The following is a 15,196-nucleotide window of genomic DNA, read 5'->3' as shown; positions in this document are numbered from 1 at the left end:
ACAGGCATACCTACCGCGGGAATATTCTGACCCCCTAACCCGCTGGGGTTCTCTGTCTCACTCTCTGTTGTTGTTGTAGCGATAAGGTTGCTCCCCGAATGCTTTGGGGAGTGTTATCGATGTGATGGTCATTTGCCGGATACAGATCCGGTACCACAGCACCATTAAGGTGCTAGCCCGACCATCTCGGGAACGATTTATGTGGCCACATTAAACCTTCAAGCCATCCCTCCCTTCCACCTGTGTGATAGACTTATGCCCTATAACCTGGCCTCGTATCGTAACATACGATCACGGATCGGCAACCATACGAAAGAAAATTACGTGATACGTCAAACGTATAAACAAAATGGGATTATAACATAATAGCATAGCAAACGGAACGTAATTTAGATTTTCAACTGTCAAATTGGTTGCCAAATATTTAAAAAATTAAGTAAACAACTGCGATGGATCAAATTTTGTTGTCTTGTTTAAGATCCAGTGATAGCGAAGGCGATGAAAAGATAGTCCGAAGGCGGTTAAGATAGCGCAGTGACCATTTGGACTTATCGAACAAAGCACAAGCATATCATTTACATATATATCAATTTTAGTAACAAAAAAATTAGTGCAGTTTCTTGAAGAGATTTCGCTTAACTTTAGAAGCTTTTGGTTACTTTATGCAGAAGTTAAACTTGAAGCAAGCCGATACCAAAGCGGCGGTCGCGCCATGAATTCCGCCAATATTTCCTTTTGTGTTGGGTTAAGCTTGTTTGAATTTTGTTATGATATTTTATATTTGTCATCTATTTAACAATTTTCAAACTGTTCAATGAAATTTGTGTGTATACGATCCCCAGTTTGTGTTCGAATGAAAGTCGAACGTAACGTGTACGTTCAGTCACTCGTCACGTATGTTACTCACTTACTCTATACGGTTATGGCCGTCCAACAAGGCGCGCCAGTCGCTTCTTCGCTCCGCCAACCGGCGCCAATTGGTCACACCAAGGGAGTTTAAATCGTTTTCCACCTGGTCCTTCCAACGGAGTGGGGGCCGCCCTCTACCTCTGCTTTTATAGGCGGGTTCCGATAGAAACACTTTCTTGGCCGGAGCATCATCATTCATTTGCATAACATGGCCTAGCCAGCGCAGCCGCTGCGTTTTAATTCGCTGGACTATGTTGATGTCTGCGTATAGCTCGTACAGCTCATCATTAAATCTTCTTCGGTTCTCGCCATCGCCAACGCGTAGAGGTCCATAAATCTTTCGAAGAACTTTTCTCTCGAACACTCCCAAAGCCGCTTCATCTACTGTTGTCATGGTCCATGCTTCTGCCCCATATAGCAGGACGGGTACGATAAGTGACTTGTAGAGTATGATTTTCGTTCGCCGAGAGAGGACTTTACTTCACGTCACGTATGTTGCGATCCAAAATTATGATGAAAGTAGTACGTTCACGTATGTCATAATCCGAAAATTATATTTTTTACGTGACGAGTTATACGTTCACGGATGTTACGATTTGGATCCTGTTAGTATATCCCTAGTGCTTTCTTTCTCATTCAACACTCCCACACTCGTATTGTGTGAACAAATTTGAACCAACTTCAAGTAAATCGAACCGTAAGTAAGACGTTTTGGAACGGATCGGTCAGTGCCCACTTACCAGTAAACAAGGACACTCAGAAAAAAATTTCTCCCGATTGAAGAAAAATGGGAATGAAATGGCACTTAAGAAATTTTTTCCTCATTCGCATGGTGAAATTTTTTCAAAATCAGGAAAAATTATTCAAATTGAGCATTTTTTCCTCATTTTGAAGAAATTTTGGCCATGCGAAGAGGAAAAAATTTCTTAAGTGCCATTTCATTCAAATTTTTTCTGAGTGTACTAAGCTAGATTTAAGGGAAGGTTACTCAAAATCCAGATTCTCAAACTTAACATGAACCGATCTCTCTACTATCTACATACATATATTTGTAGACTAATAAATAAGTAAATAATCACTACAAAAAAAAAGTTGGTGAAGTTTGAAAATGGCATAAGCTCTAATGGCATAAACGCAGAAAGGTTTCACCGATTTTTGCGGAATAGACAGGGCGCTGGAGGAAGTTGAAATTAAAATGTTCATGGTTTCAATCACAGAGGCGCTTGCAGGTTATACAGGTTTGTAAAACTGAATACACCACTTCATGTTTGACAGCATACCCTTTTTTAAGTTGTTTTAGAATGAATCAATTAGTTATGCCATATATTCAAGTATCTCTTTAGATCTAACCACATTCCGAAATACATAGGTCGTTTTTGAATCGCTCGTTATGATCGCTCCTCAAGCAAATTCCCTAGCAAGCTATATTTTACAAAAACTCCTAAATAGGGCAATTTTCAACCAAATTTTTAGTTAAGGCGTTCTAGAATATGTACATATATATACGTTATTAAATCCATACATCTTTTTTGTTCGCTTCATATCATAATCACTCCACTGTTCATTTATCGGTTTTGGGGTACCAAATTCATACATATGCATATACTAACCATTTATGTATCTGCGGACGTACTAAGTCTATATGTAAATATGTGTCAGCGAGCCGATATCGCCAGAGAAGCGCAAGCAAAAACAGCCACAAAACAATCGCAGCAATACGATCTGAAGCTAAATTGGATGATATTCGTCTACCTGCTTTTTGTTTTTGACTTTTGGCAACTTTTCTCTTTTGCATTTCCATATATTCTCCCTCTCTCTCTGTATGTAACATGCGTTTCCTTCCCTCCACCTTGCCTTCTTGCAGAGCTCATAAAAAAGGCTGGTTTGACTGTTCATATGTATGTATGTTAGGGTGGTTACAAGGTATATGGTGCATTTTAAATTTTGTTCTATCTTTCGGTGCGCCCTCCTAAAATATGCTAATAGATCAGAAAATGATTATTGCAAAGTTTCAGGCCAATCCGATAATGTTAAAAGGTACCTCATTGAAGTCAAAGTTAGGAAAAACAGCGATTTTTCAGAAAACATTTTAGTGTTTCGTCAGTAAAAGTGAAACCATTTATGCCAGGAACTTGACTCGTATACCATTGAATGTTGTAATGTCCATAGACGTTTGCATGGAAATTAAAAATTAGGGATATCCACTATGACCTGATCTGATAAATACTAAATACTGCTAAAAATAACAGTTTTATAAAAATATTATTAAGATCAAAATTAAAGATTACCTATCTAATGGTGAGGCAAATGTTAACATTATCGGATTGGCCTGAAACTTTTTATGTATCATTTTCAAATATATTGGCATATTTTATGGGGGTGCCCCAGCGGAAAATCTAAAATTGATTTCTTGTGGCCACCCTAATGTACATACTTTTTATAGCTGGGTGGCTTGACTGAATGCCTCAATAGAATAGTTGTTTTGCTGCCTGCTGCTTTGGTTTGACTTTGCGCCGGTCCGTTTAATCACTTAACTCGCCGTTGCTCAGTGCGCACACAAAAATACTATACTCGGTTCATCACTGTTCGTAATCGTCGGAGTAAAGGCACTTTTTCGAAAGCATCAAGTTTGCCTTGAATGCATGTTCAAATGTAAAAAAAATCTATCAGAATTTTTTAATTAAAAATTTCGTTTCACTACAGTTTGTTTCGTTCACAAAAATTTTCTCTCAAAACAAAAATAGCCAAAAATAAAAAATACCTTTGTTTTGGAAATTGCAAAATACCACCCGAAATACATATATAAAATTCGTGAAAGCCAACAAGAATATCGATTTTGAAGCCGAATTGCTATTGCAAGTGAAAGTTAAACACCATCACAAATAACAACAACAGCAGCGGTAAAACATAAACCAGCGATATATAAAGATATACATATATATATTTGTTGTACGTTTCCTCAAGTAAAACTAAAGGCTAGCAGGAAGAGAGCATCGCCGGTAAGGAGCGCGAGGGAAACGTGAAAAGTCTACAAGAGCAGCCAAGAAAATAATATAGCAAGAAGTAAGAGCCGTGTCGGCGACAGTAAATTTACAATAATTGCAACGAGTGCATCAGCTGCTTAGTGCATCAAACGATCAAGTAATAAAAATTCCATTGCTGGAAAACAAATAAATCAAAAAGAAGCCAAACCAACACCGAAAGTATTTGCAGTTACAAAGCACAAATAAAGAAGTCAAAAAGCCCGTTGTCTTCGGGTACGACTTGAAAGCACAGTGGAGAATTGAGCGCTGCTGTCGACTTCTTTTTTCACTGCCTCTATCTACGTCATCGCGAACAAGCACAAAAAAGCGGTCAACACACTCGCTTTTAGTTGTTGCTTCTGCTGCTGCTAAGGGCGTTAATCACACATATTGGGTGATCCTCTGCCTCTTCTCTCCGCACAGTTATCATCATAATTAATTAGAGATTGTGTATTGCATTGATATTGTTGATTGTTTGATATTCATATCATGTTTCAGAGCGACTTTCATAGGAAGAAGAATTTTGCAAATCCCAATTTGTTCAATGTAATTATTATTTTGTGTTAAAATTTTTAAATATTTGCCATGTTTACTAATTTCCTATATATTTTACGAATTTGCAGAACTCTAAGGAAGCGGAAAAGACTGCACCAGCTGAGAAAACAGCGCCCTCTCCTGCTCCTGTCCGTCCGGACTCGAAGTTGTCGAATCCAGAGAGTGAGGTAGACAAGAAAGAGGAAGAAGAGGAGGTGCGTACGGAACATCTTTTCAAACATCCTCTAGAGAATACTTGGACATTATGGTATTTGGAAAATGATCGTTCGAAATCATGGGAAGACATGCAAAATGAAATTACCAGCTTTGATACTGTCGAAGATTTCTGGAGGTGAGTACTGGCATTGTATTGCTAAATTTTGCATTTCAAAATTGTTTCTTATTTATTATTTGTGCGTCTGGTAGTAGTGCAGTTTACGGTACCCACCCTAAAGTTGGGCCAAGATTTTCGAGTGAGGTATCAAAGGACGTGTATTAATCTCGAGAACAATAATGGAGATATTTGTAGTTGAAGTTGGCGATTTTTATGTGGTTGTTGTTGGGTTTTTACCCACAAAAAAAATTGTGCATCACCGTGGCGGTAGCCACGGTTATACCACACACCCGGACTTGGCATGGCGTAGCCCAGGGTTATTTTTTATAAGCGCGGCCAAAGGCCGCCAACGCAGAAAGGTGTTCTGCGCAAAAATACTATGGATGCCACCCCCGGTTTCGGAGGGACTCGCGGGTCTTTTTTCGGTTTTTCGTTAATATCTTTTGAACGGGTAAAAAAAGTTAACTTGCGCTTTCGGATTCTAGATCTAGGCGTGAATACGCGTCTTTTGATACCTCACTCGCAAATTTTGGCCCAAATTTCGGTGGGTACCGTAAACTGCACTATTACCGTGCGTCCTATTGGGCAATTCTCAAGAGTGTCGTATTCATGAAAAATTTTAACATTTGAGTTGTTTACAGGGCTTCCGATATACAATTTGATTACAGCATACCACATTCGGCGAACAGAACACCTTGCGAATTGCCTATATAATTGTACTACCAAAGCACTTGTTATGATCTTAAAAAAATAGGACATAGTCATGAACCAATAAACAAATCCCGCATTAAAAAATGAGAATCATCCTCCAACTGTTTCTCCAAACTCAGTGAGAGTCTCTTCTTTCCTCTGTTTGCAAACTGCCGGAGCGTATCCGTTCATCCGCGTAACATGACTACCTAGCGCAGCTTTCTGTTTTTATTCCCTGCGCTATCGTCATATCTGCGAAAAGCTCATATAGCTCATCATTGTACCTCCTTCGATACTCACAGTCGACATTATGGATAGGACTATAAATCTTCCGGAGAACTTTTCTCTCAAATACTCTAAGAGCCATCTCATCTTCTCTCGATACCTTCCATGATTCCGAGCCATACATGAGGACAGTTATGATGAGTGACTTGTAGAGCGAGAATTTTGTTCGTCGAGACAAGACTACTTTTCAATTAAAAAATAACTTGTTGGCAAGAGTTATTCCCCGTTTGATTTCTTGGGAGACATTGTTTTAGATTTTAATGCTGCTTCCCAAACAGACGAAATCCTTGACAGTCTCGAATTTATATCCGTCAACAGTGACGTGGCTGCAAAGGCCACGATGACAGCAAGGACTTCGTCTTGTCCACATTTACTGCAAGACCCATTTTTTTGCTTCTCTATCTTATACCAACTCTTCGCCTCTGGCGGCCACCGTGGTGTGATGGTAGCATGCTCCGCCTAACACCGAATGCCCTGGGTTCACACCCCGGGCAAAGCAACAACAAAAATTTTAGAAATAAGATTTTCCAATTAGAAGAAAATATTTCTAAGCGGAGTCGCCCCTCGGCAGTGTTTGGCAAGCACTCTGAGTGCATTTCTGCCATGAAAAGCTCTCAGTGAAAACTCATCTGCTTTGCAGATGCCGTTCGGAGTCGGCATAAAACAAGTAGGTCCCGTCCCGCCAATTTGTAGGAAAAATTAAAAAGGAGCACGACGCAAATTGGATGAGAAGCTCGGCCTAAAATCTCTTCGGAGGTTATCGCGCCTTACATTTATTTTTAACTCTTCGCCTCCATGTTTAAGCAGCCCGGCGGGTATCCCGTCATTACTTGGCACCTTGCGATTTTTTTAGCCGTGATATTACCATTCTCACTTCGCCAAAGTTGGATGCCGGAGCGTGTTTTTCATCATCGGTAATCGGGGTATCGGGTTCGTCTTCACACTCTGTACGTCAGTTACCAGGTCTCCATTATCATTCCTACAGGAATCTGCCCCGGTCTTGAAACCTTCTGTCATTAAAAGAGCATGAAATATGTATGATAAACCGAAAATAATAAAATTTTTGCGATAAATATCCGGGGAGATAAGAGCCCATTTTTCTTCCAGAATGTGGTGTGCTAATGGGAGCATTATTTGGTCATCCTACACGTTTTAGGCCGGCTCCATGTGCATCTGATAAGGCAGATAACTTTTTTGCTGAGAAAAATTACATGCAAAAAACACCACCAATTCAATATGATGTTGGTTGTTCGCCCGCTTTCAAGAAGGAAGAAAAAATATTCTACGAAAATTGTATTTTTACTCCGCCGTAGTCGTTTACTTAGGTAACAGTTTTAAATACTAGTAGCGAAATATGAGAGAAATATAATAAATCAAAAAACTTCAAAAGCGCTACGTCATCAAACTTTTTTTTTAAATTCGATTACAATTACAACAATTCCGGAATGCGGGATCTTGGCTCATTTGTTTATGGGTCATAGTCAGAATTCGATGAGAATTCTAAAACACTTGTTTAAAAACGTGTGGAAGATTTTTTAAATACCTAAATTTGATAAGTATTTCCATAACGTTTAACTCTGATGGTATGGGCCTGAAAGATATTTAATTTTATCCACTGCGCTTCCTTACTCGTGCTATAGTTGCCAAACAAATTGTATATTGCCAAAAAAAATCTCTCTGTTTCTGATATACTGATGCAACTCAGTACTTTCTAAAATAGTGGTGGTATAACAAGATTTGCTTGAAATGCAGAATTCTTAGATAAGTGATTTGATTAAATTTGACAGTTGACTGTAAAAGTGAAGACGTGTGTACTTGGGCCCAATTCCAGAACGGTAATCGTTGTAATTCAGGGTTATGCATCAATGCTGCATTTGTCTTCGAACATCTATAAATTAACAAAGCAAACACTGCCTGACCATCTTTGGCCCGACTACAATAAAAAGAGAACTGAGAGGTTGCATAATAATCCTCCAGATATTTGAATATAGTGAACCCCGCCCGTGACCGAAAGAGTCAATAAAATACACATATATGTAATACTCCTATATTTATACTCATCTGAGCAGAGCTCACAGAGTATATTAATTTTGTTCGCATAACGGTAATCCGTAACGGCATAAACTAATCGAGATATATATACACTTCTATATATCAAAATGATCTGGGTGAAAAAAGAAATTCATCTAGCCATGTCCGTCCGTCCGTCTTTAAACACGATAACTTCAGTAAATTTTGAGGTATCTTGATGAAATTTGGTATGTAGGTTCCTGGGCACTCATCTCAGATCGCTATTTAAAATGAATTAAATCGGACTACAACCACGCCCACTTTTTCGATATCGAAAATTTCGAAAAACCGAAAAAGTGCAATAATTCATTACCAAAGACGGACAAAGTGATAAAAATTGGTAGGTGCGTTGACCTTATGACGCAAAAGAAAATTAGTAAACTTTTTGACAATGGGCGTGGCACCGCTCACTTTTAAAAGAAGGTAATTTAAGAGTTTTGCAAGCTGTTATTTCGGAGTCGTTGAAGATATCATGAAGTTTGGCAGGCACGTTACTCCTATTACTATATGTATGCTAAATAAAAATTGGCAAAATCGGATGACAAATACGCCCACTTTAAAAAAAAATATTTTTAAAGCCAAATTTTAACAAAATTTAAAATCTGTACAGTATATAAGTAAATTATGTCAACATTCAACTCCAGTAATGATATGGTGCAACAAAATACAAAAATAAAACAAAATTTCAAAATGGGCGTGGTTCCGCCCTTTTTCATTTAATTCGTCTAGAATACTTTTAAGGCGATAAGTCGAACAAAAATGTACCAATCCTTGTGAAATTTGGTAGAGGCTTAGATTCTAGGACGATAACTGTTTTCTGTGAAAAAGGGCGTAATCGGTTGAAGACACGCCCAGTTTTTTTACACAGTTGTCCGTCTGTCCTTCCGCTCGGCCGTTAATACGATAACTTGAGCAAAAATCGATATATCTTTACTAAACTCAGTTCTCGCACTTATCTGAACTCAATTTGTAGTGGTATAAAATATGGCAGAAATCCGACTATGACCACGCCCACTTTTCCGATATCTAAAATTACGAAAAATGAAAAAAATGCCATAATTCTGTGCCAAATATGAAAAAAGAGATGAAACATGGTAATTGGATTGGTTTTTTGACGCAAAATATCGAGCCATAACCGCCGAAAAAATGTATCCCACAAACTCGAAATTTTACAGGGGATGGGTTTTTTTTAAATTAAATCAGTTTGAATAATTATTTTAAAATTTATAATGTAAATATTTTTTTGTGTAATACATTTAATTTTAATAAATATAAATAGATATTTGCATCATAACGGTTGTTTTTGTGGGATACATTTTTTTTGCTTTTCTTTTGGCAACCTATTATTAAAAAAATGTGTGGGTTACACAAAAATTTATTTTAAGGAAGTGACCACGTTTTTTTTATTTAATTTTTTAATTTTTTTTTTTTTTAATTACATTTGATTTAAAAAAAAAATAAATGTATACATTTCTTAGTATATTCGATAAAACAAAAATAAAGTAATGTAATTCATATATTTAAAGTTTTCTGTTAACAAAGTAATGTTATTCATATTAAAATCTTGTAAACTTGAATAACGATAGATAAAAATATATAAAGAACGCTAAATACTATCTTCCTGGTCGGTTTCAGGTAGCAAATCTTTAACAGATCCATCGCATTTTAAATTTAAATACTCGTGTTGGAATTTTACGGGTAAAGTTTTTCTATCGCAAAGCGTTTTCAAATCCTTATATTTAGCAGAAGAAATGTTTAATATATCATCATATAATTGAGTAGGTCCCTCACAAACTATTTTGGAGTTTCGTCTGGATCGTGGAATTGAATCTAGATCATAATTTATGGTTTCAGATTCATCAAAGTACCCATATTTAAGAGTAATATTTGGATTATTTTTTTCCAATGTAACAGAGCGTAATTTTGTAAATTGAATTTTCACTGAATTTGGAAGTAACGCCTGTGAAAATGTCTTCCAGTCTTTAAAATCACTGTTAGTTAATTCAATACAATTATATTTTCTTGGGTTAGTTCTTGCATTTGATATTATGGTGTACCATTCACTTGGAGCCCAAATAGTCCTATTCCGAATAAACGATTCAATTGTACTATGTATCGAATCAACAGGCATCATGGTGTGTTCAGGCAACAAGTATGTGATTTTTATATTAGTCACAAAATTAGAATTTTCAACAAAATAGGTTAATGTCGCTAGCATAGCTCTGTTTTTGTTCTGTCCTGCGCAGCTATCACAATAAAGATGGACTATCGACTGGGTTTTTCTTTCATCGACTAATTTAAGGTATTGGAAAACAGTTGTGCAAATTTCATTACACCCTCGTTTACCATCCTTTTCTCCCCATAAAAACAAAACCCATCTCTTGTACCACTCTCATAAAAACTTTCATTGTAGAATGAATATTTTCTAGAATAGAACAAAGTAACACTTTTTCCATAGGGAGTATTTAAGACCTTTTGCAAGTCGAAACTTGTACATAAATAAGCCGGATTCTCTTTGCATAGCTTTTGGTCCTCCAGATGAATTTGATACTCTTCTGATGAATGCAATTGCTTTTTGGATTCTGTGTCTAAATTATTGTAATTCTCGCATAAGATACATTTATCTTTTTTAGGTAAATGAAAGCCTAAATTTAAACTGTCTAAAAATATTACGGAATACTCTTAACGATAACTGACATTTACTTTATTAATATTTTTCAAATGTTCTACATAATGCTGATATACAGTTTTATGTTTCGGAATTCTTGAGGTAGATATAATTTTGTACTTTTATTCCTGCAATAATGTGAAGGAACCGCTGGTAATTGTTCTATAAAGGATTTTACTAGCGATATGCTTGCTTCCTCAGATTTGTTGTGTGCAGTTGGCTTTTTTATATTTTCAAGGTATGTTTTATACGAACTTCTATTTTTTATTACGGATATTAAAATTTGTTTTATGAAATGTTCAACGTTTTCAATAAAAATTGTTGACAAACTTTAAAACTGCTATTATTGATATTGATAAAATAATTAAAGCTGCACTTTTTTCTGTCACTTTCTCCATATCGCCTTTTAATATCGACTTGTTTAACACAAGAAGACAGCCAAGATTTCTGTCTAATTTTGTTGCCGATTCCCCAAAAATGTTCATTTATTCTTACTCTTTCATCTTCAGAAATTTTATCATGACACGAATTTGGACATTTTTTCTTTAAGCACGAGTTGGGCAAAACACTCGTATTTTTTTTTTTTTTTTATCTTTTTGCAGCCTTTTAGGTATTCTCTTTTGCTTTCTGTAGCCCCTTTTCTCAACACACGTTTCCTCCTCGACTTCTTTTAAACTTACCAAACCATTTAAATCAACGAAAGATTCATCTGAATCGCTATGCGGTACCAGGAAGAGCTGTAAAAATATCCAATAATTGAAAACAAAAATATATTTTGCGAAAAAAAAAACAAATTCATACCTTCGACATATTGTTCTAAAGCTTTATCTTTAATTAAAGTCTCAAAAAATTGTGTTTTTTTTATTTTTTCCCTTGTGTTTCATTTATTTTAAAAGAGAATTTAATTGTATCCCACACAAGCGTTCAAAGAAAATGTAAACAAGTCACCATATGCATTTACATTAAAATTGTTTTTGTTATAAAATCATAACGGTTTAATCTACAGCCATGAAATTTTGACAGATGATGCAAATGATGTTGAACTATCGATTTCGATAACAAAAGAAAACTCGATTATGGTGTGGGATACATTATTTTGGCGGTAATGGCTCGAAATAAGTGAAAAAATATTTCGAAAAGTTTTGAAATCCGTTTTTATGTATGTATATGGCAAAAAATTAGTTGCCAATATTGTAAATGTCTTAACACGTCCTATTTTTGGAAAGGGACAAAAAAAAGACCTTACTTCTTAACCTCTTCTAATTAAGAAGCGAATGTTGGAGATTTTTCATTCATCCTTCTTCACTTGGATGATACGTCTTTAACCCTTAAACATGCTGAAACTTCACTTCATAAGAGATCAACAGTGTCAAATGTTCCTCGCGGTTGGAAGATAAATTCGTTAATTGGCGCTAAACCGTTTAGGAGATGCTAGTCGTTGTGTAACAAGTCACTCCAGCTAACCATGTTTCGCTATAACTGACGTAACAAGGGGCACCAAGAGAGATCAAAGTCTTCCCCCACCTGCTTCTCCGAACTCAGTAGAGATCTTCCCATAACTCGTCCACGCCAGCAAAAGAGCTGTAGCTCTTCGCAGCTAAACAGCATCGTTCAGTTGGAGTATGATAGTTCGTGGAGGCTGAATTTACCGGCGTCTGCCGCCGTGGTCTAGAGCTAGTGTGTTTGGCCTATCCATCAAAAATATTTAAGAAAATTTGTATAAATGGTATCGATTGTCCCTCGGCATTACCTTGGCACAAAAAGTTCATCCGCCTAGCAGATAAAGTTTTGGCTCGGCATAAAACATGTATTTAGGTGAGCCAGTTCGTAGAAAAATGAATACACGATACTTAGCCTTCAAACTGGATGGAAAGCTAGACCTTAATCTCCTCGGATATATGTATGTCACACCAAATTGTTATTATTAGTAGGTATGTATCTCTTACGTACACCTTGGCACAACAATTTGTTTAAGAAAATTCCTCAGAAGAGGATCGTGGCCTGATGCTTCTTTTTGCGGGAAACCACAATACAATTCTGAATTGAAAATTCTGGAATGCGGTTGATCGTTGAGATTTCTCTCCCACCAAAAAAAAGTTATTTCCACCAATAAAAAATTCGGTTTTGGATAAAATAGCATAATATTAATGTTAGAACGTAAAAAGCTTTCTTTGCTTATTTAATGTTTTATTTTAATATTTAAAAGTTGTTTTACCAATTATCAAATATTTTCAATGAATATTTTTATAGGTCCAAAAATGAATATTAGAGAAAAGTATAAAAACATATTTCACATAAATTACAAACATAGTTATTTAAAAGTTGATAATGCTCAAGTGTATATTGTGGTTTACAACTCGGCCAACCTGACTTAAGACCGTCTCCGGTCATATATCTTAAGAACTAAATTAAGTTTAAAAAATTATTTTAAAATTGTTTACATATTTTAAAATTATATAAACAGTTAATTATAATTGAGATAACAATCCGATAAAAGCTAATATTTCATAACTTATTTAATTCTTCAGCAGAAACGACACTGTAGTGTACCTTAACTTTGGTACAATTTACTTTTGTTAAAATCAGGCATGCTTAACCAACGAAACGATATCATTTCGTTACGATAATCAACGTTAATAAACGAAACGAAGTCATTTCGTTTCGTTTATTAACGTTAAGATCGTCAAATTAACGAAATGATTTCGTTTCGTTTTCTGCCATATCAAAACGAAATCAAATCGTTTATGTTGATTATTAATTTCAAACTATGCTGGCAAAGCTGATTGATGGCGGAGTCATTAAAGGTGAAAGCATTATCCAAGCTGATTGCAACTTGTCTCATGAATTTTGACAGTACGAACATTTCTCAGAGTATTTTTGACATTACCACCAACGAATTACACAAACAAATTACATAGAGTTTGTGTGTGTATGTGCGCTCGTTGTTGCCACCTTACGGCTTCACCATGGCTATAGCATTGCCAGCACAATTCAAACATAAAGTATCACGTTTTCGTTAACGTTTTTAACGTTAACGAAAGCTTTTCGTTTCGGTTAAAAACGAGATACAATTTATCTTGATAATTTCTTTATCGATAATATTTCGAAGTGTTTCAACGGAAACGGTGGAAATTTTTTGATAAACGATTAGCTTAACGTTAAGGTGCATCCCTGGTTAAAATAAAATAGAACGATTGAGAAGGCACGTGTTTTATTATAGTTCGTGTCTAGAACAATCTTCGAGAGTGTGTATACACGTCCAGAGCGAGTGCGTGGTGGATGATTGAGGCTAGCTGCATCCTGTGGTGAAGCGGGCTTGCAAGGTTCAGCTTCACGAGGCACGTCATCTGGCGAACACTGTTGTGTTGTGGTTTCTGTCGGTGGCTGCGTTGGACTCGAAGAACTTTGGTTTTTTGGTTCAACAGTAGGACGATCTGTGGACGATTTAGGATCAACGTCGAGGGATGAAGTGGCTTAAGATGCCATATGTTTCTTCTGTATATGGCGCCATCCTCGGTTTGTACTCTGTACGAGCGGTGTCCTTCTGGTCTCACTATATAAGCTGGAACCCAGTTATTATGGCTTTGCCTAAGCAGTACTTTCTCTTGCGTTGTGTATTCTCTACTCTGTTTTTTATTTCTATCTGCTGTTCCTTTCTCACCTTGCTTGAGTTTTGTTAGTTTTTTGCTTACGTTTTTTATTATTTTTGGATTGAGTAGCTTTTCATTGGTAGGTAATAGCTTTCTGGTTCTTCTGTTCATTAATCGTTGAACTGGAGACCCTAGGTCCATGCGTGGAGTATTCCGATGATGTAGCAGCGCTAGCTGTATGTCCGTGTTTTCTTCGAGGCACTTTCATCAGGTTTTTGGCCTCTTGTACATAGCGTTCGGCTAGACCATTTGAACGTGGAAAATAAGGTCTCGAAATTCTATGTTCAAAGTTCCATTCTTCCTGAAAAGCCCTGAAATCGCTGCAATCAAATTGTTTACCACCATCTGATAATAGTACTTCCGGGATGCCGAAGGTAGCAAACCATGTCTTAAGTTCTTTAATGACGTTGAAGCTGGTGATATGGTTTAGTTGTTTAAAGTCAAAGTATCCTGAGTAGCTGTCTGCAATGAGGATGTAATCCTTTCCTCTTAAGTGGAATATGTCCGAAGCGACAATACTCCATGGCCGTTTCGGTGCTGCTTGTAAATTTATTTGTTCCATATTTTTGTATTTTGCTGCATGCACTGCAAGTTTTTATGTACTCAGTTAAATCTTTGGTCATTGTTGCCCAGAATACATTGTCACGGGCCAGTTGTAGCGTCCCTTGTAGTCCCTTATGACTAAGGTGGCAATGTTTCATTACTAATGGCACCATTGAGTTTGGAACCAATACTCTGTGATCTTTAAAAATTATGTCCTCGTAAACGCTGAGAGTCTCTATAGTACCAATATTTTTTGAGATTTACCGGCACTTTATTGATGGTCTCTGGCCATCCTTTTAATATGGTTGACTTTAAATCATTAAGTTCTTTACTTTTTGAGGTCTCTGCTTTAAGTTCGTCTTTTCGCGTTTTCGTGAATGGCACAATAGCACATATATGTAAATTTTCTGTATTTAAATCTTTACTATCTAAGTTTTTGCAGTCTCTACTCAGTAAATCTGCTACATACAATTCCGTACCTTTTTTATAA

At 36.4% G+C, this 15,196-nt stretch overlaps 1 protein-coding gene across 2 annotated transcripts in view; it reads left to right on the top strand.

The window, feature by feature from the left end:
- Positions 1-15,196, top strand: part of eIF4E1 (eukaryotic translation initiation factor 4E1) — a 47,578-nt gene that overhangs the window by 13,902 nt on the left and 18,480 nt on the right. The window contains exons 2-3 of one of the 2 annotated variants that reach the window (XM_067787045.1): positions 4,431-4,478; positions 4,556-4,818. In XM_067787045.1, coding sequence (XP_067643146.1) covers positions 4,431-4,478; positions 4,556-4,818 — 311 coding nt within the window. The remainder of the gene's footprint in view (positions 1-4,430; positions 4,479-4,555; positions 4,819-15,196) is intronic. The other variant, XM_067787046.1, reaches the window with a different exon arrangement.

The sequence above is a fragment of the Eurosta solidaginis genome, chromosome 5 (genome assembly GCF_040869045.1).
Source record: "Eurosta solidaginis isolate ZX-2024a chromosome 5, ASM4086904v1, whole genome shotgun sequence".
NCBI lineage: Eukaryota > Metazoa > Arthropoda > Insecta > Diptera > Tephritidae > Eurosta > Eurosta solidaginis.
Note: the sequence above shows the minus strand (reverse complement) of the source record. Positions and strands in the feature narration are given on the sequence as shown.